General features: G+C 44.5%; 1 protein-coding gene across 4 annotated transcripts in view; it reads left to right on the plus strand.

Moving 5' to 3' along the window:
- Positions 1–25,778, plus strand: part of Sfrp1 (secreted frizzled related protein 1) — a 136,675-nt gene that overhangs the window by 31,208 nt on the left and 79,689 nt on the right. The window contains exon 3 of one of the 4 annotated variants that reach the window (XM_074054610.1): positions 7,540–10,856. The exons of the other annotated variants lie outside the window; for them this stretch is intronic. Coding sequence (XP_073910711.1) covers positions 7,540–7,862 — 323 coding nt within the window. The 3' untranslated portion in view covers positions 7,863–10,856. Of the gene's footprint in view, positions 1–7,539; positions 10,857–25,778 lie in introns of those variants that run through there. 4 annotated transcript variants of the gene reach the window in all.

A 25,778-nucleotide genomic window follows, 5' to 3' on the forward strand; every position in this document is an offset into this window, starting at 1 on the left:
ACAAATGTCTCAGGAATCAGGGTGAGCACGCTGGTGTCTGCCCTTGCTTGGTTTTTCATTGGAACCTATGTGATAGAATGTATCCAAGTGCTGGCCCAGTGGTCCCCAGGCTTGCTGGGGGCACATGCATCCCCCTTGCTCCTGCAGTGACTAAGGAATAAAGCAAATAGCTCTGGGCAGGGAAACAGGGTGGGGCTGTAGCTGTGAAGCCCTCTTGCCTTGTGACCTCTGCAAGGGACTGCGGTGTCAGTGCGTTAGGGTTAACGTCTCTTCTAGTTCAGAGTAAACAATCCCCATTCTAACCTAGTGGATTTCTTTTTTTTCACACTACTGGGCACTTACTTATTAATTAACTTATTTTTCATTACTGGGGTTTGAACTCAGGACCTCGTGCTTGCTAGGCAGGCACGGTACCACTTGATCCATGCCTCTGGAACGTAATCCTTCTCCCTATACCTTTCGAGAAGCTGGGGTCACAGACTGGTGCCACCTCATTTGGCTTGTTGATTGAGATGGGGGTCTTGCTAAATTTTCCCCTAAGCTGGCCTTGAACCATGATTCTCCCAGTCTCTGCCTTCCTAGTAGCTGGGGTTATAGGCATACACCACCCTACCAAGCCCCATTTGGGAAGGCATTCATTCATGATTGTAATCTAATAAAGTATTCTGATGCCCAATCCTTTGTCTTAGATGTATACTCTCTAGAATTTTCCAAAGGCTCTTTTTATCCCTAGTGTTTGTAAATGTCTTGATTCCTTGAGCTGGGTACCGAGAATTTGTGTTCTTCATTTCTGTAAAACTTTTACAATTTGTGTGATATTGTCTCCAGTTTGTTTTGTTCATTCTGCTTTCTGTTTCTCCTTTTATTCAGATCTAGAAACTCTTGGATCAACACTCTTTTTGCTATTTCTCCTCTCTGAAGCATCTCAGGAATGCTATTTGAAAACACTTGTATAAAATTTTTTTTCCCATATGTTAAATACCTAAGTACTCTTTCATGTTTTTGAACTTTTCCTGTTATTGTTTTATGAATATAAGACCTTACCTAATATCATTTTAAAAAGTTTTCTTATTCTTCCTTCACTGTCTGTGTTATCTTTGAATCATTTTTTTTCAGTTTTGCTTTGTATATATTGGTGTCATTCACATTTATAGGATTTCCTTAAATGCCTGTCGCTCTTTGGCTCTACATTTGGGTTTAAGACATGGAATTGGAAGCTCTCTGTGCTTATGTGGTTCATTTTAGAGTCTTGTTTGCGGGGCAGGGTGTGTGTGTGGGGGAAGACCCATTGAGCTTTTTTTTTGAGCTATTGGTTTTTTAGAGAGAAACCATTCAGCCTCTGGATGGGAGACATAGATGCACGGTCTAAAACCTGAGGGTCCCTTCTTTACCATGCAGATATTCCTTCACTTAACCCTTGGTGGCCATACAGCACCTCACCACTTCCCTCCTATGTGTCTGGTTCAAGCCTTTTATATAGAATAACTCTATTGGCCACTGCTGGAGTAGATTTATGGCCCAAGGAAGAGGTTCTGAGCATCCCTGTGTAGACTTTACAAACATTCCCACACTTAACACAACTTGTGCGATGGCGGGCAGCAGTATCCTGTGGTCCCAAAGCATCTCTGGGTCAGCACTGTGCATAGTTTGCATCTCTGCCTGTAACCAACTAGGCTGCAGTTTGTCCTCTCTCTGTCAAGTTGGATTCCCCCTTCCATTTGCTTTCTAGTATACAGGATCTGTTCTTGTGTCCTTTACCATTTTCTTGGATGTGTTTATAACTTTTTTAAACTATAATTTTAAATTGACTTCAGAAAGGAGTGGAAACAATTATACGTGCTCAATGTGTTTGGCTGGAAGTGGCCAGTGGTCACTCTTCACAGATGTTCCAGGAGTGGAGCGAACTTTCTCTTTCTTCTTGTTATTACTGAACCTAACTGGGGAGTGATGAGAGATGCAGAAAGGACACAGGATAGACAGACAGACAGAAAGTTGGAGCCAGGTGTGTTGGACACTTGGGTGGAGACACACAACAGCCTCATTGCTTCTGTTCTCTATTATTCTCTTCATTTACTCTGCTTCTTTTCTCTGTCTTTATTCTTTAAGGCTTTACTCCTTTACAATTCTTTAAAACCTCACTTCTAAAGTCTTCTTTTCTGTTCTTTAAAGTCTCTTTCCTTAGACTCACACTGTCCCATGTTTTCTTTAGCATAATCTCTCTTCAAGTCTTTGCCCCCAGACTCGCACTGTCCCATGTTCTCTTTAGCTTTTCTTTAGCTTAGCTTTTCTAAAGCCTATGTATAAAGTTCTTGGTGCAGACTTGCACTGTCCTTGCAAGCTGCCAATTAACTCTATCAACTCCTCTTTAGCAATTTCCCTTTAGCAATTCTTTTCCCTTCAGCAGTCCTCCCTTCAGCAATTCCCCTTTAGCCATTCATTTCCCCCTTCAGCAATCCTCCCTCCAGCAATTTCCCTTCAGCCAAAAACTCCTTCAGCAAAAAGCCTCCCACATCCAAAAACCTTCCTTCATCCAAAAACCTCGTGTCCTCTTTCAGCAAGTCTTTTATATCCAGTGGTAAACAAGGAGGTGGAGCAACGGTTCTTGGGGAGGGGTGTGAGATTGTAACAAGAGGAACTATGTTCCTGTTTCTAAACAACTTAGGAAAAGCAGCTGAGCTGCATCTTGCCTTCTTTCTCTCTTCTGCGGCTGGGGCTGTGCTGAGCTCATCATGCAGATATTGAGTACAACTGTGCTTATGTCCTCATAGGCTTCTCCTATTTCACTCCCCACATAGGAGTTTGGTAGTATCTGCAGGGCATACTTCTATTTCCACCTCCCACTGGTTCTTAGCTCTTTGGAATTCACTCTCACTTCCGCAGGCCATCAGGGACTCCTCTACTCACCAAGAGATCCAGTTTCAGGCACATTCTAAACTCGTTGGCATTTGGGGTTGAGGGATATCTCCTCCATTTGCTGTCCTTCCTCATGTGGTTCTCATGACATTGGGCTGCCTGGGTTCTGTCTTTGCCTCTGATGATTTTTACAATAACGTCTTCCTTTCTGTCCAGCAAAAGTGCTTTCTGTGGTCCCCCTTTCTCTTCTTTCCTCTACTTTATCCTTCATTGTAACCATTATCGTTAATCAAATGGGTTACAGATCTGGTTCCTAACTCAGCTCTGTTCCTACCTTCCCCATCAGATCCTTTTACATTCCCATAGCAATTCAGATTATTGCTTGGATAAAGGTTGGCCATTGGCCCATGGTTGCCTTATAGACAAGCACTGAATCAAGGTCATGAGGAACAGGGCACTATTAGTAGAAGCTGAGAAGTCAGGAGGGTTTTGAAGAAAGTGTGGGTTTGGAATTAGTGTAATGACTTTCTGTTCTCATATCAGTCTCAGAAATGTGGCCCAGGTTTGTGGGGAGGATGTCAAGGAAGTATCATTTGTGAGCAAAATAGTATGGTTTGAGTGACTGAAAGTGGAATGAAACTTTAATTGTCTGCTCAGCTGTAAAGGATTATTTATTCTAAGATTACTGAAAAAGACCCCAACAATTCCTAACTGCAGCCTCAAGTTTTTGGGTTTTCAAAGTTTCTGACTCTGAATTCTTACTGGTAGTAATGCATAGATGAGGGTAACACTCTTCTTTTGGGGGATGTTAAATTGTTACTAATAAAGAAAGGAATGAGTTTTTTGTTTTGTTCTGTGTCCAGCTGTTATAGGTGGCTGAGATTGAAGGCCCAAGATGTAGTTTAGACATAGCGTTATCTGTCAGAGTGAGCAGGAGGAGGTAAGGGAGGGAGGGACAACCCAGGTAGAGAACAGTGCTGGAGTTGAACTGAGCTGGCTTCCCATTGTTGCCCAGCATCAGTCTTGTGGATGACAATTCTGCCGTGCCAGCAGGTGGTGTGTGCCTTTTACCTTACAAGTGGAAAACTGAGGCTCCAGGTATCCCAACCAGAATTTGAAGTCATACCGAATCTAGCACCCAGTACTCCATCCAGCTGTGTCCCAGTGTCTTTTCCTTCTTGGCATCCACCTCCATTTGCATTATGAACTCGGCCATGGGTGAAATCCTTGGGGTCCAGGCATGTCCGATGATGAAGTTGGGGAAGTAATGGTTGGACCACCACCCAAACCTACCTCAGCATCTGTGGATATGGCATGGTGGGGGGTGCACATATGTCCACAAATGTCCACAAGGCACAGGGAAATCAACCTTGGACAGGTAATTGCCTATCCAAACATTGTTGGTAATCTGCACCTCTAAAGTAAACCCTTGAAAGATGGAAAGATGTTAGCAATTTCTGGCCATATGTGCCTTCTTCCCTATTCTCCCCACCTCCAACAAGAAAGTGAGCCAAATGGCAAGAAGTAAAGAGTCTAATGCATAACACATTTTCATCATTTGACTTCCCCTCTCCCCTTGCCATCCCCCCACCTATGTAAACTAAATTCCTTTACACGGTCATGGCAAAGGAACATTAATTTTTGATTTGAGTTGTGATTAAAAGCAACACAATCAAAAGAGTGAAATAGTTTCCACTGAAGCAGTATCATTTGAAACTGCATCATGGATGTGGGAGAAAGCATGGTCTGTGGGGTTAGCGTGGGTTCTAGTCCTCATTTGTGCCTTTTACAGATGGCCTTGTGCCTGTCTGGGTTCTTCTCCTGATTTTAAGAAAGTAATAATGATACCTACTTAGCATGGCTGCTGTGAGGAGTAAAGGAGGAGTCATAGTGGACCACCTATCCCATGCTCATCTCCAGAGCCCCACACATGGTGGGTGGGTGCTTGGTAAATGATGGCTTACTTCTCTGCAGAAAATAAGCTGGTCACATGGTCAGCTGATGCATGCATTAGTCTCTCCTGGTGATGTACTTGATCGTTTCTTGGTAATGCTTGGTTCCAAGCTTTAGACTTTGGGAAGTAGCTTGTGACTTATCTCACAACCTGGGGCCACTTTTTGGAGGGTCTTGTGAAAGGAGAAGAATTGTACTTACTCTCTTGCTGCCATGTAGTAAGTATTCTTTGCAGCCTTTCTTTGATAAAATGGTGTGTTAGTCAGCTCTGGCTCACAGTTTTGGAAATCCTAGTGCATGATCAGTTGACCCCATTGCTTTGGGTGAGGCAGCACATCATGGTGGAACGTGATGGAGCAAAATTTCACCCCATGGCCTAAAAAGCCTCCCACTGGACCCTATCTCCTGAAAGCTCTACTGTCTCCCAATAGTGCCACTCTGGAGACCAAGCCTTTAACACATGGGCCAAAGAGGGGTACTTGAGATCCAAACTATAGCCAGAGGTTTTTCCCATTCCCATCTGCTCACTTTTGCAGAGGGGAGGTAGAGATGTGACTTGACTTTGCTTTGGCATGAGCAGTGAGTCTCTTCTTGGTGGCCCCTCACTCACCCCCATGAGAACTTTTCTCATTCAGTGAGCTGCACCCTGGAGCAGGTGAAGAAGTCTTTTCTCCAGTGAACCATCAGGTTCAAGGTTTGTAAGCAAACAGTGGAAGCCAAGTTAGGTGTGGGCCTGTTTGGGCCAGTCTGGGGTGAGGCCTTCCAGGGATGGTCTCTGCTGCTTTCTATGCCCTGCATGCCCAACTGCTGACTCCCACTTGCTCTCTCCCATGGAGTGGGAGTCCAGCATGATCAGAAGTACTGGGCAATGGCTGCCTCAGGGTGGGGAGTTTGGAAAAAAGGAACTCAGTGGGAAGCTGTGCTCAATTCACTCGCATGTGTGCTGGGAAGCTTGAGCAGCCTGGAGGTCAATGTTAATCCTCAGCTGGTTGACTGCTCATTAGTGCCCAGTTCTAACCTTTCTGCCACTCTTGGGGTGAGGCCTTTCTCAGGCCTGAGTTACGTAGGCTTCAAGGTTTAGAAGTACTTTTATCAGAAAAAGAAAACAGTGGGAAAGTATTTGATTTACTGACTTTGACACATTCATTAAAGATTTGTTCTTAGGACTTTTTTCCCTGCTCTTTCCTGTGGGTTAGCTAAGGGGGTTGTTTTCTAATCATCTGAAGGGCTAAAACCTTCCACACTGAGCCAAAATAAACCTTTTCTTTTTATCAGTTGATTTATCGAGGGTATTTGTTATAGTGGTGAAAAAATGACCAACATACATGCATTTAAGTTTAGGATTAATGACTTTGGGCAAGTCTACTTAACTCCTTAAAACTCAGTTTTCTCATCTGTTCAATGGGCTTCCTCATGGAGTTATTAGGATTAGTTGCAGATATGCATGCAAAATCCTTAGCATTCTTCATGGCATACCACGTTCTCCTGATTGGTAGTTTTTGTCATGTAGTTGAAATTTAAAGCTTTCCCCCATGGAATGTGGATGGAAGGGTTGAGTTATTAAAAAGAGGAGTGTGGCCATTTTTAATTCAGAATTCAGAGGATGTACAAATTATCTGGTGACTAGCATCTGGAAGATGATATACAATCCCTAAATTTCTGGTCTTGGCCAGTCCTAGGTCAACTGTAGGAGCAACACCACATGTTCGGTGCATTTGCAGTTTATTGAGTGTCTTTATCAATGGACCCTGGTGTGGCCATCACTAGGACTGGTCCATGGGTTCAAAATAACATTAAGGGCTGAGGCAGGGGCTCAGTGGTAGAGCACTGGTGAGGCCTTGAATCAAACCCAGCACCACAAAAAAAGTTAACACAGAATCTGCAGAGACAAAGAAAAGAGGAGCTTGGTTTTCCCTTTCACCTGGTGATTGTACTGAGAACAGCAGCAGCCCTGGACCGTATTAGATAGGAAGAGAGATCATCACCTGGACGTATCCACTAGAACTTCCCCAGAACCTGCTCTGAGCTGTCTGGAAGTCGTTCTGTGTGGGGCTTCTCAGTTGGTAGAATGTTGGTGCCTGGTTGATTCCTGGTAATGGAACATTACCAGGCCTGCTGTCTAGCTTCCCGGGAGACACAGTCATAAGAACTGCGGTTTCACCCATGCTGAGGCTGGATGTTGATGTTTAATGCACCCAAGCATGGCAGTTTGAAGTGCTCTCTACACTTCCCTTGCTGAGTATGCACATAGATTCTGCCTTGTTTACAGGACGCAACTTTCAAGGAATTTTGTATGTTAAAAACCTAAACCACGAACTTTCTCTTAAAAAAAAAAAGCACAACAGGATAAATTTTTTTCTTTGAATGCTGGGATCTATAGCATTAGATTATGTGGACTAAGTTGGATTGTATGAGCCCTTTCTCTTAAGATATTGTATGATATCTAAGTCACTGAATTCTGTAAAAGAGAAATATGATTTGTTTTTAAAAATTTATTTGAGAACCTCATGGCACCCTGTGCCAATTCCTGAGATGCCTTTAGACACCACAAAGCTGGGGGGACCGTGTCAGCAGCACAATGAGTAACTGAGACTTGCCTCTTTCTTTTGCTTGCTTTGATACCCCCCTCCACTGCCAGCATAATCCTGGATCATTGTTTCAGGTGAAAAACTCTGTTTCTAAATGCTTTCTTTTCCTCTCCCTTCTCTCCTTTTCTGCTCCCATTGTCCTTAGCACTGAGGATGAAAATAAAAGAAGTGAAGAAAGAAAATGGTGACAAAAAGATTATCCCCAAGAAGAAGAAGCCCCTGAAGCTGGGGCCCATCAAGAAGAAAGAACTAAAGAAGCTCGTGCTGTTCCTGAAGAATGGGGCCGACTGCCCCTGCCACCAGCTGGACAACCTCAGCCACCACTTCCTCATCATGGGCCGCAAGGTGAAGAGCCAGTACTTGCTGACGGCGATTCACAAGTGGGACAAGAAAAACAAGGAATTCAAAAACTTTATGAAGAAAATGAAAAATCACGAGTGCCCCACTTTCCAGTCAGTCTTTAAGTGATCCCCGTGAACAGGCTGGGGAGGGAGCTGTGGGTTGGGGTGAAGGGTGGGGAAGAGCGGAAACCCTGGATCCAGGGTTCACATGCACTGCTCCTTGTCCCTAGCAGACCTTGTAACATGGTTGGCTTTATTCTCGCACCATCCCCACTCCCTCCCCTTCACAGCCACACTCTAGACCCCAGCATAGTCACATTCAGTTACATCCAGGGCCATTTAGATTAGGAAGGCTTTGAAGATCTGCAGCAGGGCACAGCTATCACTGTGCAAAAGAGGCACAAACCATTTCACCCAGAGATGCAGGCATTGAAAACAATTCTGCCAGTCTGGAAAAACAAAAAGGAATTGGGCAAAAAGTGAGAGAGGCAGGAAAGTCTAAGCCATACATTTCTGAATGTCATTACAAATGGCTTATGGGTCCTTCAGCTAATCTGCACCTTTGAAACTACAAAATTATAACTATGGTCAGTCACGTTGCTCTTAGCTCCAGAGAAATTCCTCTGGCTGCTTTAGATAGAAACAGCATCTCAGATCAATTCTGTAAGTGATGGGGCAGGGACAAAAAGCACAAGCACAGAATATAATAGTGAAAACAAGTGACGAGAGAGCAAGACCACTGCCTGCTCTGCCTACACCTTGACACCAGATTGTTCGACCTGAGTGGAGTGGTCAGCAAGTGTGCAGCTGCTTGACCACGCAGAATGCGGTGCGTTCTTGCTTTTGTGTAAGCAAGAGGAACAGTGGGTATGAGAGACGTGAGGATTTTCAGGCTAAGAAGGTACTAGTTAGTCGTTTTCAAAACATAAAAGAAACAGAAAAAAATTTGACAACAGTCCAATAGAACTAACTAGTCAGGGTGAATTGTGAAATTAAGTGAAGAGCCTTATATTCTTATTCCATATGATAGTTCACCTTTTTAAAGGAACATCAACACAAACAACAAACAAAAATCCTCCTTACTTTTCAAGGTTTGGGAAAAGTCTACACTGAGCATCTGAAAGGTGAGAGACCAATGTCTCTTGACCACTTTCTAAAGGCCCCTTTCTACAGAGCAGCTGTCACTGGGCATGTGCAGCAGGAGGCAGGTTCACTGGGCAGCGGAGCACAGAGCTCTCCTTCCAGGGGAGGGGGAGCTAGGCTGCCCCAGTCCACGGGGCTGACTGCACCCACAGAGCTCCTGCGCTTTGCCTCCCATGAAGGAGCTGATTTACACTTGACTCAGAAACAGCCTGCTTGCCTGACCCCTCCACTTTTTACTTTTAGTTCCCCCCACCTTTTCTGCAGAGGGGCAGTTGACACAGAGTCCCCATCCAAGGAGAGTTTCAAAGGCAAACTCTGCTGCGGTTTCTCCCAGGTGCCAGAAGATATTCCTCAGAGCTGTCATACTTAATAAGTCATGTAAATAAACCTGTTCTCTTAGTTTTACACCTCTTGTCCAATGTAGAGAAAATAGTTTTCAGAAAATGAATGCTATTTTCTTCCACCCACCAAAGCTCAATTCTTGATCCTCTATCACATCTCAAGGACCTTAGTGGCTGTTCCTCTGAGTGAAATGTTCACACCCCATCCTCAGGCAGCAGTGAGGCATCAGGGTGGCTCTGGACCAGACACAGAATCAGCGGAAGATTCAGTTACCTGCCGAAAGACTCATCTTAAAATTAGCATGCCAACTAGTTGCCCACCTGAGAGTTATTCTGATGTAATTAACCTCCCACAATTAGTAACGCCATCGTTTTAACACCTGTTTAAAAAGTTCCCTCTGACCTTTAATTATAAAAGTATTGAGGACCTGAAATGATTTTCCTATAATTCTGGATGATTTAAAAAATGTGTGTATGTATATATTAGTAATTAGAAACATTCTACTTTCCTGTTGTCCAACTGAAGTCAGTGCGGTTTCATAGGTGGAAATCTGGGCCTTGGTTTGGGTTGATTAAGTTGAGTTCAGTGCTCATTTTGGCACTCTCCATGGCCAGAACCTGAGGAGAGGGATTCACCCGGGGTATTAGCAGCTCCCCCAGGAGGAGCAGAGAAGAACAGACTTCTCTAAGTGGGATTTTCAGGTAGGATGCACATTTTCAGAAAGGTTCACAATCAACTGAAAATGTGAACTGAAGCTGTGGGTTTCCCCCCAGCTTCGGAGTCCCTGACCTTGAGTTTTACTGTGTACTTTAGTGAGGGCTTCTGACACACACCAGCTTTGTCTCTACCACATCAGCAAGTTCAGGACAAAAAGGGAGGCTGACTTTGGGCCCAGAGCTTCGTGATCACCAACCTTTGTTTTTCTCAACAAAGGATTCAACAAAACCAACATGCAGAGTCATTGGCTTAGTCACTGGCTTCAAAAGATGTCCTCAGGTGATGTGACAATTTTTGCTCAAGCCGAGGTTGGATTTGTACAGCTTTAAAATAGTCATTCTGGAGCAAGCCCTGTAAGGCCATTGGCAGAACTCAGCTAAATCTCTGGAGAATATTAGAAGTTGTCTTAGAATAGAATGGGAGGTGGGATTCCAAGTACAGAATCTCAGGCTAATTAGAGCTCCCGTTCTCATGCTTGGATCTGTAACTTACAGAAATCCCACTTCCCAAATCTGGAATCTGTTTTTCTCATCCGACTCCACATAACTAGTTGTTCTGTGGTGACTTCATAGATGGGGTGGCTCTGCAATCTGTTTTAGAAGGGCACCGTGGGCAGCTTCTTGGGAGAAGGCCCTGCTGCTCTGGCCTGCACCAGCAGCTCTATAGGACATGGATGAAATTCCTGCTTCCCTTAGTTTTTTTTTTTTTTTCTTGGAGGATCCTCTTTTAGAGTCTAAATCTTTTATAAAAGCTTTGAATACTGTGAAGATGTTTTTACATTCCATTTCATTTGTGTTGTTTTTTTAACCAGATGTTTTGATGTTATCACTTATGTTAATAGTAATTCCCGTACGTGTTCATTTTATTTTCATGCTTTTCCTGCCATGTATTCACCCACTAAAATCACTCAATTAATCAATGACAGTGTGAGTTGTGACTCCCTGCCATCATGCACCACTCACCCGCTCCACTGCACACGAGCCCCCTTGAGTTGTTTCAGTGGTGTTTTCTGGTCCCAGTTGGACTGGGGGTGGGTGGGATGGAGCGACCCTGGGAGGCACCACTGGCTACCCTGCCCTCCCTCCCCATTTGCCATCTGCTCCTATGAGTAGCTGCCTGGGGTATAGTGCCTGACTGCGTTTCAGATCAGAGAGAAAATCAAATAGTTGCTCTACAAGAATGTGATTGCCAACCTGCCCGAGTTTCTGTTCCTGTTCCACGTTTCTGGTTTCAGATGCTCTTTCTCCCCTGGCCCAATTTGGTGTTATTTAAACAGGTGAAGAATCTAAGATGTGACATGGCTGGGACTTCCCAGGAGACCCTAGGTCACTGTGTGGCTGGAATTAGAACCCAGAGCCTCTGAGTCCCAGTTGCGTAGGGACAGAAATTGCTTGCTGGCTGCCCTTGGACCAAGAGTCACTCTTTGCTGAACCAAACTGTTTCCTATTAAGTTGCAGGCTTCTTGCCTAAGGAATTGTTCCACAGTGCTTTTAATTCTGTAAGCAATTACAGTGGCAACTCCCATTCCATGTAGTTCCCTGATTAATAAAGCACCTCCAGTCCTGAGACAACTGGCAGCTTTTCCTAACAGTGAGCAAATATCCCCAAATCACCCCACACCACATGCAAGCATGCTAGCTCTGGCATGGAAAGGCTTTCACATGCATGTGTACCTGCCTAGTGGAGCAGTAATTTCCTTTTAGCTCCCCCGTGGTTAATAAGAGAATTTCCTTTAGGCTGATGTACGTAGATGTATGTAGTTGTCATTCATGCCCCCACCACCATGATCAGCAGTTTTCCATTGCTGTGCGCAGGCGTCTCGCCTCCCTTCTGCTGCTGGGGTCTCCCTGGAGTTCTGGGTGACCGGGGCCAGGATTGTGTGGGCCTTGTGCTTGGAGATTTGGAAGCGCCAAAAACTGTGGCCTTGCTTTCAGGGTGCCCAGTTCCTCTTTGAGGAACTGCACAGGTGTCCTACACGGGGGCAGTAAGAGACATGGGCCGCAGTGTCCTCTAAGGCCATCTCCCCACATTGGATCTGGGAATGTTGGCAACTGACATTTGCTCCTGAGGAAGAGAAATCAGTGCCAATAGCAATCACAGGAAGGAGACTCCGTCTTAACCTGCAGCATATATGAGTGTTGTGAGGGTAGCTTGCCCACATATAGGTTCTGGCTTCCACCCAGAGAAATCCTGGTTATGAACTGGTAACCTGATGCATTATGTTTTCCAGGTGCCTTCAGTTCATCAGATCTGACTTTATTAACATTCTGATGGGACAGATGTGGCTTGGAAATGTGGCAGGAGGTTACTTGGGGGTCTTCCTTTCCCTTTCCCCACACATCATTCTGTAGGTTATCCTTACTAGGTATTAGGTAATAGGAGTAAGTTACATAGGAAGGGGATGAGACTACTCTGCATTTTGCAGGGCACATCTGACTCTCCAAAGAGTGCTGCTTACACTTTAATATGCGTATGCATGATAGGGTGAGTGCAGGGTCAGATTCTGTTGGTGTGAGGTGGGCCCTGTCTACACATCTGTTGAGATCCTGGGTAAGGCTCAAGCTTCTGGTCTGTAAGCACACTTTGGGTATGGAAGTTCCAATAGGTTCCATAGTGTCCTTGACCCCATTGTAATAATGCCATCTCTGGGATTTCAGAGACTCCGTCTCCTAGGGATTCAAAATATGAACCATGCTTTGAGTTGAGAAGAAAATCAAACTGGAGAGTCAGAACTGATCATAAACCCCAAAGTGGGGGCTAATCTTAAGCCATTCATTACATTCGTGTGTGTGTGTGTGTGTGTGTGTGTGTGTGTGTTGCTAGGAATCAAACTCAGGGCTTTGAAATGCTAAGCACACCTGTACCACTAAGCTACACCCTATTCCTGGCTTTCAACCCCTTCAGGATAGACTCCACTTCGTCAGTTACTCATAGATCCCATCCTTTTTTGCTCCCCCAGCAACCTATTAGCATTCCAAGCTCAGTCCTTCACCAGACTTCTCCATACCCAGCCCCATTCTACCCACAGTGGTGGTTGGAGTTAGCTGGCTGGAGGTATTTACCTGGACAGCTAAAGTAATACAGGAATTTGACTACAGAATCTGGACTTTTCACGTTGCATTTGTTCACATCTTGGCAGTTTCAAACTCAGGTTATGGGCAGAGCCAAGAAAGGAGGGGTGATTGAAGCATTTGGTGGGAAATCCCACCTCTCTGATAAACTGAGGACAACCTGCCAAGCAGTACTGATTTACTTAGGAGGGGGGTGGGGCATTAGGAATTTCTGTCAGCAAAAGCCAACGAGGGCTGGGATTTTTTTTTTTTTTTTTGTAGGTTTGCTGAAGATGGGTACCAGAACAAACTCTAAATAGGAGCAGAAAACTCCTGTGTCTTCATACATCTGTGGACTATTTATATAAGAAGGTGCTATACTTAATCACAGAGAGTTGTTTGCTTAAATAAAGGGAGGGAAAGTTGCATGTGTGTGTTTAAGGAGAGAAAGAGGAAGTGAGAAGAAGGAGAAAGGACCCAGCCATTTTCCACAGCTGAGACCCCACCACGTGGTTTTAATTAACATGAACTTTCTATCACTTGAGTGCCAGAATGGGTGGGTGGGGGTTGTCAGCAAACAATCAGAATTATGGTCCTGTCCTTGGGATTTCAGCAGTGGGTAGCTGTGAGCTCAAGAAGTTCCTACCTCCTCCTTCCCTAGAGCACCTGAATCCAGGGTCCTCATGCTGTGTGCCTTCTGGAAGCCTGTCTATTGGATGGCCAGGGGGGATCTAGGCTAGAACTTCCCTGAGATCCCCTGGGTGTCAGGATTTAAAGGTGAAGAAAACAGTTGAACCCCAGCACTGCACATTAGATTTCCTTCCAAGAAAGAGAATTGGAACAGGATATCCTGTTGAAGTGCTATGCACACATCCCAGGGCTGTGGCACCCTTTAGCAACTCATCCAGAGTCATTTAAGCTCCTCAGCACCACTTTAGCAATCATCTATTGTCACTGTTTCTATTCAGCAACAGGTAGGGTGGTGGAAGGATGGCTTCAGAGCCTCAGTTTCCACTTTTCTTCTTTCCTAGTTCACAAGAGACAGATCTGGGTAATTCTGTCTCTTTGCCTAAACAATAAGGTTATCTTCTGAAGAGATGAAGGACTGCAGGCCAAAACCCAATTGACTGTTTCTAATGTAGCCCAAGGACAACCATGGTGGGTGCCACAGAATTAAGTGGATTCCTCAGGGGTCAGCAGTCCCTCCCCAGTCTGGTGCATGAGGCCACTGGGAATCCCAGTTTGGCAGTTGGTCTTGGAAGGGTTCTCAAAGACTCTAGCAGTAGCACCTCCCTCTGGCACGACACACCAGCTCATGACTTGGGCCAGACTTGGGGAAGGCCCCCAAGCAATGTTCCTGCTGAGAAGGAAAAAGAAGAGGAGGCAGCCAGTAGTAGGCTAGAGAAAAAATATGCACCAGCCAGTAAACTGCTGTCACTGTCAGCAGGAAGCCTGCTTAGCTCTGTCCCCACTTGCCAACCTCAGCCACCTGTCTGTTCCCAGGCTGCCTCCTGAGTTTTAGGCGCCTCCTTCCTAGTGCAAACACTGACAGTCGAGGCTGGAGGCAGGTGATGATGACATCCCATGATGGAAACTAAGTGGCACAGGTTAGCTACAAACAAGACCAGAGACTTAAGTTATTTCCATTCAACTGGTTGGAAGGAAAGAACTCATCTTTCAAACCCTAGGAATTAGCTTGACCGTGCCACAACTCTAGCTGAAGAAAAAGGACGGCTGTTATGTTTCACCTTAGTTTGGCTTCTAGCAAAATCGTTCTTTCCTAGACCCCCTCCATTGTGGCTCTCCATCTGCTCTAAGCTGTACAGCATGCTCCATCCAGGCACTGGTTCTGTCTCTTGGTCTGCACATTTTCAGCACTCCTCAGACTGAACCTGCAGAGAAAATCCTCTCTTCTTGTCTGACTCACTGTTTCCTCCCTGCCTGGAGGATGGAAATGTGTTTGTGCAGAAGTGGATTCAACTTCAGGGGGAAGAGATCCAGCTTCTAGATCAAGTCAAATAAATCTCACGTGTTTTAAAAGGCACACACAGGATCAGACTTGGGCTTAGGGACAGGGTCACAGCTCCACGCCAGGAAGACTGCTTCTCTCCAAGTGCAGGCTGTTTAGCTTCAGCTCTTCCTTGCTGCTATTTTGATATCACTGCTCTATAGTTCTGATGGCCGGGAGTGGTTTGGGGAATATTTGTTCTCATGTAATTGCTTGTTTCCTACCAAAATTTTTATGTCAGACCCTTCCATTGTTCTCATTGTTGCTTGCCTCCTATTCTGCCTGACCTTTGATATCTTGGGTATTGACATTGGAGCTGGCATGGCTATCACATGCAGTGCTGGTGCAGGAATTCAGGGCTGTGAACACCCATGAGCCATGTCCCAGCTGAGGGCTGCCAGGGAACCATTCCTGGTTGCTGGGCCAAACATCAGGACAAGGGAGATTTGACAAGGCCTGGCCTGCCTCCTGATTTTGGATTAGGCCAAATTTGGAGTGCATTTTGCACTCCCTCCCCCACAAGTATTTCAGTGGAAATGTGACCCTGGTGTCTCTGATTCATGTGCATTTAGCTCATTAAATTGCTGATTTACAGAGGGTGAGTTATGTCCAAACAAACCCCCAGAGCCTCTGCTTCAAGCCAGAGTTTTTCCTGCTGACTTTTTGTGGGGAGGGTAGGTGGGAAGAAGAAATCAAAGATTTCAGCTCTAAACTGGAAAGTTGCATTCCATCAGGAATAAAACTTGGACCTACGAGGCAGCGACAGGAGCCTCGACCTTGGGAACTGATTGGGTTCTCTCTACTGGCTGAGTCATGTGCTTCCAGACCTAATCAGAACCATCTGGACTTCCTTAGACCCAGTCACTGTCCAGGCTGCATGAAGCAGTTGAACTTGACCTGTGCTGAAAATGAGCCAAGAGCAGCATCCATTTACAGGAATATTGTATGTCTACAAAGAGCAGTTGGGCTTCTGCAACAGACACTCCAAGCTTGGCTCTTTAATTCTTCAACCCAAGTTCCAGCAACTACCTTTCATGATCACTAATTTACTCCTTAAAAGAGTTCAGCCTTCCAGGAATTTAGGGTGCACATGAAACTTGTTTGGATAAGGACAAAAGGACAATGACATGTAAATTCAGTCATGGACCACTAAACTTCTTTGGAAAGCCCTGGGCTTTGGCCCCACTTCTAATTTTTTTAAGGGGAGAAATGTTAAAAGAAAAGATCCCTGAACTGGTGTAGGAAGATGATGTCTCTTTTTATGGTGCATGTGTGTGGGTGCAAGTGAATATCTGTGTCAGTGTGTGTAGGTGTTGGGACTGTGAATTTGTGTTTGTGTTGGTGCCTTTGTGTGTGATGTGGCTCTAATACCAGGCCATTTGGGTTTCCCCTCCTCACAGCCCCCTCTCCTACGTGCACCCACCTACTTGGGGTAGAGTGGTAGAGTGGTTAAGTTGTGCAGTATCAAGTCTGTTTTGCTCGGTCACTTTTACTTCTTAAATGTCTTTTAAATGTCTTTAACCTGTCTGTAGGCACCATGAGGATGTAGCAATGATAATACGAGTTCTGTGTCACCCTCTTCCATTACTGATGTCCTCAGCATCGTGCTTGACACATAGCTTATACTCAAGTAACTCACTTTGAATGGCTAAAAGAAGAGGAATGAGAGGAAGCTATGGAACCCCAGAGTGCTGCACGCATGACCCCCTCAAGGAAGTCACTCTGAAGGGTGAAGAGGCTGGAGCACATCCTGCTGGCATTGCTATTTCTGCCTGTTCCCTTTCTTGCCTCCTGTTCGCACTATGGGGCTGACGTCACCTTCCACTAAACTCATCCTGTTTTATGAGAGGAAAGCGGTGAATTCATTTCAGCAAATTTGTAATTTTGGAGGTTGGTCTGTCTTCACAGACACTGTCCATCAGCTGCTGACATATCAATGAAGCTAGGGAAAAGCTGGTTTCCCAGTATTTCTTGGCAGAGGACCCAGTGGCTGACACTGGACCAAAATTAGGGCTCATAAAATGTAGAGCCAGGACCCTGAATGCTGAAGCCTTCTTAAAAGAGGCTTTCAACTGCTTATCTCTCAGAACAGTTAAACATCTGCATTTGGCTCACTATCTTTGGGACCATTTGGTGACTTTATAAGATGATCTTTTCTGGCATAAAGAGTCAAGATCTGAGCTGGTCAGCAAACCTGGGATTTTTCCTCTAAATAAGTGGTTCAGTTTGGATCTTTTATGTTAAGTTAATTCTTAAAGGTTCTTTGCTATAGAACTTGAAAAGCATCCTCAGAAAGCAATAAAAATAAATAAATAAATAAAGCAAAACAAAGCTAACAAGCACCACCATCATCAAAACAAAACCCCACTAGACAGTAATAAAACAAGAAACCCAAAATACAAGGCCATCTGTTTAGCACAAGCCTGCAAAGAAAGGGTTTCTGATAACATTAGTAAAGGACAATGACATGTAAATTCAGTCATGGACCAGGGAAAGTGGCTGCTCTACAGGTCAGGACCCTGAGGCACACATTGCAATCAGCAGGACAGGGTTCTAGCTTGTTCTTCCACTCAGTGGTATCATAAGAGGAGTCACAGTATTGGAGTTGTCTTAAAACATTATTCTTTAGAGCCAACAAAAGAAAAAACATAAATTGGATGGCATCAAAATTGAACAAGAAAAACTAAGTGAAATCCTACTGTGTATATAAGGACAAAATCGGCGGAGTAAAGGCAACCCCCAGGCTGGGCACTGGTGGCTCACGCCTATAACCCTAGCTACTTAGGAGGCAGAGATCGGGAGGATCGCATGCAGTTCAAAGTCAGCCCAGGCAAATAGTTTGGTGAGACCCTATCTCTAAAAACTATCACAAAAATAGGACTGGTAGAGTGGCTCAAGGTGAAGGCCCTGAGTTCAAGTCCCAGTACTGCAAAAAAAAAAAAAAAGTAAAAGAAAAAAAAAGGCAACCCCCATATGAAAGAAGATATTTTCAAATCATGCCTGATAAGGGGTGATAACTCAGAATATATAAGGAACCCCTAAAACAACAAAAAATCAACAACTTGATTAGAAAATGGGCAAGGGACTTAAAAAGACATTTCTCCAAAAAAATGCAAAGAGCCCGTAGACACATAAAAAGATGTTTAGTCTCATAAATATTAGAGAAATAGAAATCAAACCCATAGTGAGATGCCACGTCAGACCCAGTAGGATGGCTGCTACCAAAAACAGAGAAAGTAGCAGTAGCCGGGCACGGCTGGTGTACACCTGTAATCCTAGCACTGAGGCAGGAGGACTCTGAGCATGAGGGCAGCCTGGGCTGTACAACAAAACCCTATCTCAAAGCCAAAACAAAACAAAGGAAAAAACATGCAAAGCAACAAGTATCAGCGAGGGTGTAAAGAAAGCGGGGCCTGCAGCTCCATTGGTGAAATGTGAAATGGTGCAGGTGCAATATGGCAATATGGAAGCTCCTCAGAAAGGAAGAAACGGAATCTCCATATGGTCAGTAATTTCACTATTGGCTATATGCCTAAAATAATTGAAGGCAGGAGCTCAACTAGATATTTGCATACCCAGTACGTAGTGGAATTATTCATAATAGCTAAAAAGATGGATGAATGGAAAACCAAAATGTGGCATATATTCAGACTATAGAATATTATTCATCCTTAAAAAGGAAGAAAATTCTGACACCTGGTACCTCATGAATAAACTTTGGGAACATTATGCTAAGAAAAATAAGCCTGTCACAAAAAGATAACCACTGGATTGTTTACAAAATGAAATGCCTAAATGTACTTCTATGAAGTATATTAGTTGCACTTTTAGAGAAAGTAGAATGGAGGTCTCTGGGGGCTAGGGATGGGGAATTGTTGCTTTGTGGGCAGAGTTTCAGTTCTACAAGATGACATGTTCTGGGATTGGATGGTGGTGATGGTGGCACAGCACTGTGAATGTGTTTAATTCCACTGAAAGAGACCCTTACAAAGGGCTCAGATGGTAAATTTTATGTTATGTGTATTTTTATCACACTTAGAAATTTAAAATAAATTTAAAAGATATTGTTCCTTCTATCATTCTAGAACAGAAGAGATCTTCCAAAGTCTAGGACCATGTGAGTTGAAAGCTAACCCTGATTTCTAAATTACATAGTTCAGTGGCCTCAGTGGAAAAAAACCTCATGGAGAGTTTTTCACCTCCTGCTTGCCACGCTGTGGATTACAAGAGGGAAACAGACAGTCGAATTAAAAGTCATCAGATCTCTCACAGTGGCAAGATCTTCCTACACAGGCAGATAAGCCACACACACACACAAACACACACATGCACGTGTGTGTGCTTTTCCAGTCAGTTCAGTAGACTTCTTGTGGCAATGGGACAGGAAGAGTGGACTTCAGGCTCTCAATTGGGCCTCCCAGGATGGTGGCTGCAGAAGAGTAGGAGGCAGGAGTGCTTAGATTTCACGGAAAACCATGGTTTACCTGTGTGGCCAGCTCAGCCTAGTGGCCAATGGTGCTGTCCCTTCTCTCACCATTTGTCCTCCTGTGTCCACTGCCTCTGCAGCATGGCAGCTGCAACTGATGCTCAGTGGGGTGGAGTGGGGGGTGGGGAGGGTGGCAGCCAACCTGCTGGATGGTGGTGAGCTGCCTCTCTGGAGCAGCTCGTGTCACAGCCTCGTGCTGCCCTCACCCTGGGCTTCCTCAGACGCAGGAACAAAAATGAGCTGCCATTGTTTTCCAGCCAGTGGCACATTTCTTCCAGAGCTTAATGCCCTGTAATCAGGCCTTGTGCTGGCCATGCACCATGTGGCTGAGCAAAAGTGGTTTCCCTTCACACAACACTAACCTATCTTCCATCTGTCAAGTATGCTTTCCCATCTTGGAACAACTGGCACTGGGTTCTGACACCCAGCTAGACAGAAGAGGCCTGAGACTGATGAAAGGCAATGTCCCATCTGACTGAGACAGGGGACAGCTGGTGTTCTCATTTTCTGAAGAGCTTGGAGGGGCACAGAGCCCTTCCAAAGTGTCCACTTATTAAGCAGCCGTTTCCTTCATGCTGGTGGGATGTCCTGGCTCGTGGCCATCAGGACCTGGGCCTTCTTGGCACTGCAGGTAGCTGTCAATCTCTGCCCAGCTTGTTCCATCCAGACTGAGGGAGAAGTGTGTTTTCAGTCATGGATAGAAATCAACTTCACTGGGCAGCCCTTGTTTCAGCTATGATGAAGGAGGCAAGAATAATGCAGAAGTGAATCCTGCTCTCAAGTACCTCATAACTCCCAGGGAAGGTAAGACATGGATAGGACAGAGCCACAGTGCTGGACAGGAGCTGCAGTGAGGAGAGTCTGGCAGTGTGTATGTACTCCTCCAGGAAGCCTCAGATGAATGGTAGGTATCCAGGATAGAAAAGGCACGGCAGGCAGTGTTGAAATGGAGCCTGGAGAAGGAAGCAGCCACTCCAGTCAGGCAGGGAGGCAAGAATGCCGAAGCAGCCTTAGCATGTGGCACCAATGCCTGCGGACCCAGTGGAGGACTGCACTCTGAGTGCTGCTTTCTCACCAGAAGTTGCCTCAAGGAGAATGGAGAAGCAGCAGGAGAAGTGAAAGGCCTGGAATAGTGTGGTCAGGTGGCCTGCAAGTTTTTTTTTTTTTAAAGTACTTACTTTATTTAGTTTTGGTTGACGTGTAATATTTGCACTTATTTATGAAGCACAATGTGTTCTGATTCATGTATCCATCGCATAGTGATCAACTCAACAAACCTGTATGACTTCACTTGTGAGCGTAATCTAGAGAAGTTGCTCTCACTGAAGTTGAGCGTAGAGTAGTGGCTACCAGAGGCATGGGAGAGGAGGGAAGAGAAAGGGGAGATGTCAGTGATGGGGGCTCAGGATCCTAGGGGCTCTGAGTTTTAATGAGGCTGCCTGGAAATTGTAGTTGGGATGGGCTGCTGGTGGCAGTCCCTGGCTGGGTCATGCTGCTCAGAGAGTGGTCAGTGAGGCTGTCTTTTGTCCATGAGGACATCAGTGAAGAAACTGCAATCTGAAGGGGTAGTTTTATGTTTGTCCAATCTAATAATACAAATGGTGAGTCTATATCTTGTAGGCTTTGTTTTTATTCAATTTTAAAAATAATTTTTATTATATTTTACAAAATATAGATCTGTGATGGGTTGGAAAGAAAATGCCAGCGAGTCTTTTAGAACAGGTAGTTTTAGGAGCTATTTTCCTAGAAAAAGATTCCATTATCCCTCAGTGACATGTGATCCAGCCCCATACTGTGCAGTCTGGTCTATATCCTCTCCAGATGGATCACAGGTAGCAGGTGCCAGGTCTGCTCCCCTGTGTCCGAGTCCCACATGGTAGAACAGGGACATAGGTCTTGAGGTGTCTGTGAGAGAAGGGGCTATTTTGGGACCACCTTTTGAGAACCTTGGGCAGTAAGGTGGATCTGGAAGTAAAGTCATCGGTAGAGTCAAGAGAGGCTGAGTGGCACTCTGCTTTTTGTGACCTCTGGGGTCCTAGCTTTTTCCCTATAAACTATTTCACAAGTCCAGTATTTGACATGGTTCATTGAATGAACTAGATGTGGACTGAAATAGTGAAAGAATGTTCTACCTCCTGTCTTTCCGCCTTCCCATCTGTTCTTTTGAATCCCTATGCTGGGAACTTGTTTAGATTCATTTAAATTGCTTCTGGGTCCCTCTTAGTTATTAAAGAGAATTCCTATCTTCACATCCCAAATAGTTCAGACTAATCTAGAAAAAAGAGTTCAGTTCTTATTCAGTTAAACTCTCCCCCTCCACACCCTAGCCTCAGAAACTTGCCATGGAGAAAGAACAGGCTGTCTTTTCCACCCTTGTCCTGCCATTTCCCCACTGGTTCTCTTGCTTGCTGGAGAGAGGGCACTGACAGACAATGCTGTCCATCTGCTGGCCTGCAGTCATCTGGACAAATGCTCTTGGATTTAGCTGGTGCCCCATGATGGGCTTTTCCCCGTGGGGACTTCTGTGACTCATCAGATACCAATCCCGTCATGATGAAGTCTCCCATCTTCTAGCTGACACAACAACCCTCTCAATTCCTACTTCTTCAGGTATAGCCCGCATCTGTCTGTTGGATCACCTGGTCCTAGGGATGCATTCATGAGAGCGGCCCTTCCGATGACTTCAGCATAGCCACTGTTCCTGGCCACTCCTCTTATGAGTGGCAAGCAAGAAAGGAAACATCCTTACTGACTTTTGCCAACCCACCAACTCTCTTCCACGAAGTACATTCTGACCAGCCCACTCCCTCCATCTCTCTATTTAGCCCTTTTAAAGTGGAGGAAGATGACTAGCTCTGACAGGAGATGGAAAACATAGAGTAATTTAATAGATTGTAACATAAATCAGTGTGAACAATACAGTTCTCCAAGGCATGTTGGAGACCTGGAAAGGCAGCAGGCCACCTAAGCCTGACAGAGTAGGGCCTGCAGTGAGCAGCCACCTTCCTTGGGAGCAGAGGAAAGGGAGAATTACAAAAACTTGGAGCACTGCTTATTGTAAATGGTGACAGTGCCTACAGTTGTTCTTCTGCCATGAATAACCAAAAATCCAGACAGAACACACGTAATAACTATTGTTAGATGTGGTACAGGAAACCCAGGACTGTGGATGTCAAGAGAAATAAAAAAAGGAGGTCAGCTCTATGATTGTCCTGGCTCTCTGCTTGGTGCGAATTTCTGAGCCATAATGAGAACTCAGACTCCAGTGGGGCCAGAGATTGGAGGTGGGGAGACTGACATAGACAGAAATTTTGAGGCAGGGCACTGAGTGTGAATTACATAGGGAAGAAGCTCCAGCATGGTACACAGGGGTCCCTTGGAGTCTCAGGCCCAGCAAGGTAACAAGTATGCTCAACACTTTGAAAGCTCTAGAAAGTGTCCATGTGAATAGTGGTACTTAACTCAGAATAAACCCTTCGCCAGACCAGCCTGAGAAAAGAACTTTTTAAAAGGCCCCAAATTATACTTTGCTGGTAAGCAAGAACACCTCACCAAATTGACAGAATGAAATCCAACACTCCTTAAAGAAATGCGACAAAATCTAATAGTTAAGAATGTAAAATTCACAAAAGTATTTAGATTTGCAAAGACGCAGAACGAAGTGACACATAACAAGGAGAAAAAAAATGCTCACAAGAAACATACCCAGAAATAACAGGCATGACGGAAATAGCAGAAAACTATATAATTTTCCTTATTCTCTTCCCCTTGGGGGTGCTGGACTCAGTGGGTCACTTTCAAAGGACAGAGCATGGGTGGGGGAAGAAATGACAACTTTATAGTGAGAAGCCTTGCATCACGAGAGGGGCATTGCATTCTAATATAACCTCAGCCTTGCAAATGTTAGAGAAAATCTAATTGAGGGACAGTCACAAAAGGTTGATGGGTACTTTGAAGATCATGAAAAACACGGCAAGCTTGGTGTGTGTCAGTATGTAGAGGGATTGGGGAGAAATGTGATGTCTAAATGTAATGCGATATCCTGGACTATATTTGGGAACAGCAAAATGACATTAGTGGAAAAATGGTAAAATATGCATAAAGCTTGGAGTTCAGAGCATAGTAATGTACCAATGTTAACTTCTTTTCATTAGTTTTCTAGGGCTGTTAACAAAGTATCACAATCTGTGTGGCTTACCATAATAGAAATTTACTATTTTGTGGTTCTGAAAGCTGTAGCCTAAAAGCAAGATGCTGGCCAGAATCTTTCCAAAGGCTCAGGGGAGAAACTATCCTTGACTCTTACCTCTTGCTGGTGGCCACCAGAAAACCCTATAGATGCATCACCCCAATCTCTTCCTCCCTCATAACATGGCATTCCCCTCTGTGACTCTCTCCTCTGAATCTTCTTATGAGGATTCCAGCTATATTAGAATTAGGGTCCACTGTATTCCAGAATGACTACATCTTATCCTTACTAATTATATCTGTGAAGACCCTGTTTTCAAATATGGTCACATGTACAAGTACCAAGGGTTAGAACTTTAGCATGTCTTTTTAGGAAAATTGGATTCAACTCACAACACTTAATTTTAACAAATGTACCAGAGTTATACAAGATCTTTCATTAGGAGAAACTAGGGAAATGGTATACAGAAGCTTTCTACTACCTCAGCAACTTTTCTACAAATATAAAATTATCCTAAAATGAAATTTTATTTAAAAACCTACCCATAACAAAGTGCCCAATATGCTCAAAAACCTAGTGAAAAATGTGAAGATAATGAAGAGAGAAATGAAAGATATTAAAAAACCCTAAAAGTTTAGAGCTGAAAAATATGGCACCTGAAATGAAAAATGCAGTGTCCAGTTTCCAGTTCTGCACATAAGAAGCTTGGATGTTGAATTGCTACCCTAGCAATAAGAGCTGAAGCAATGGAAAAATTAACAATTCTCCTGGATGCGTGAGAGGAGCAAGGAGAGACTAAACAGGCAGGTACAGAGATCTCTGTGACAACCAGTGCTGGGTTAGGAAAACCTGAACTGTAACTGAAAAATTGGTAGGTATGGACATGTTTGAAAGCTAAAAACTCCAAAAAGATTTAGTAATGGGGTCCCACACATTTGTAAATTCTATCTCTAGGATCTCAATAAGGTTTTGGCAATAAATATTGAAGAAATATCCTCTCATGCTTCCAGCAGGATGGGAAGGGTGTGATGGTCACTCTTGATTGTCAGCTTGATGATTGGATTGAGAAGTACCTAGGAAGTTAGGAATGCACATACACGTCTTAGTGCATCTGTCAGGGTGTTTCCAAGGAGGACTAACTAAGGAGGGAATACCTGACATTCATGTGGGTGTCACCATGCCATAGACTTGGGGGGCCCAGGCAGAATAAATGAGAAAACAGAGAAAGCCAGTGGTGTGAGCATTCATTCTCTCTGCTTCCTGGCCACGATGAGGTGGGCTCCTTTGCTCTGTCAGCTTTCCCCATCATCATGGACTAAAATGTCTGAAACCATGAGAGAAGTAAATCCTTCTTCTTTTAAGTTGTTTCTGTCAGGTATTTTGTCTCAGGGATGAAGAGTCTGACTAAAACAAGGGGAGAAGGAAACATTTCAAAATAAGCCAGAATACTCTATTCTTATCAAAGTCCACACTCAGGAAAAACTAGTGACCCAAGGCCTAATCTACTGGGGTTTAGTCAGAGCCCGTCTGATCCTGGGAAAGGCAAATACCCAATGCTAGTCAGCTCTACCTTTCCACAGGGGGGAAGGGAAAAGACCAATTCCAGCATCTCAACCTGTCTTCCCCATGGGGCAGGAAAAAATTGAGAAGCCTTGTGAAGGTCATGGTTCAGAGGGTCCTGACCACTAAGAGACAGACCTGCCCATAGGACAGCAGTGTATTCCCTCTCCCCTACCCATAGGACAGCAGGGTATTTCCTCTCACCTCACACTACTACCACATTATTACAGGTCTGCTCACTGCAGCTCCTTCTATTCAGTGCATCCTGCCCAGCTATCAAGAAAAAATTGCAAGGCATACTAAAAGGCAATGAAAAACACAGTTTGAAGAGATCAAACAAACATCAGAACCACACATGCTAGGAATGTTAGAATTAGGACAGGAGATTAAAAAAAAAAACCACCACTAATATGCTACAATGAATAAAGTAGACAACAGGCCAGAACAGCAGGTAATAGAAGCAGAAACATGGAAATCCTAAGGTGTGTGTTGGAGGGAGTATGAGGGGATAAAAGAAATGCTAGAGATCAAAAACACTGTAACATAAA

Source organism: Castor canadensis, chromosome 14 (genome assembly GCF_047511655.1).
Source record: "Castor canadensis chromosome 14, mCasCan1.hap1v2, whole genome shotgun sequence".
Taxonomy (NCBI): Eukaryota; Metazoa; Chordata; class Mammalia; order Rodentia; family Castoridae; genus Castor; species Castor canadensis.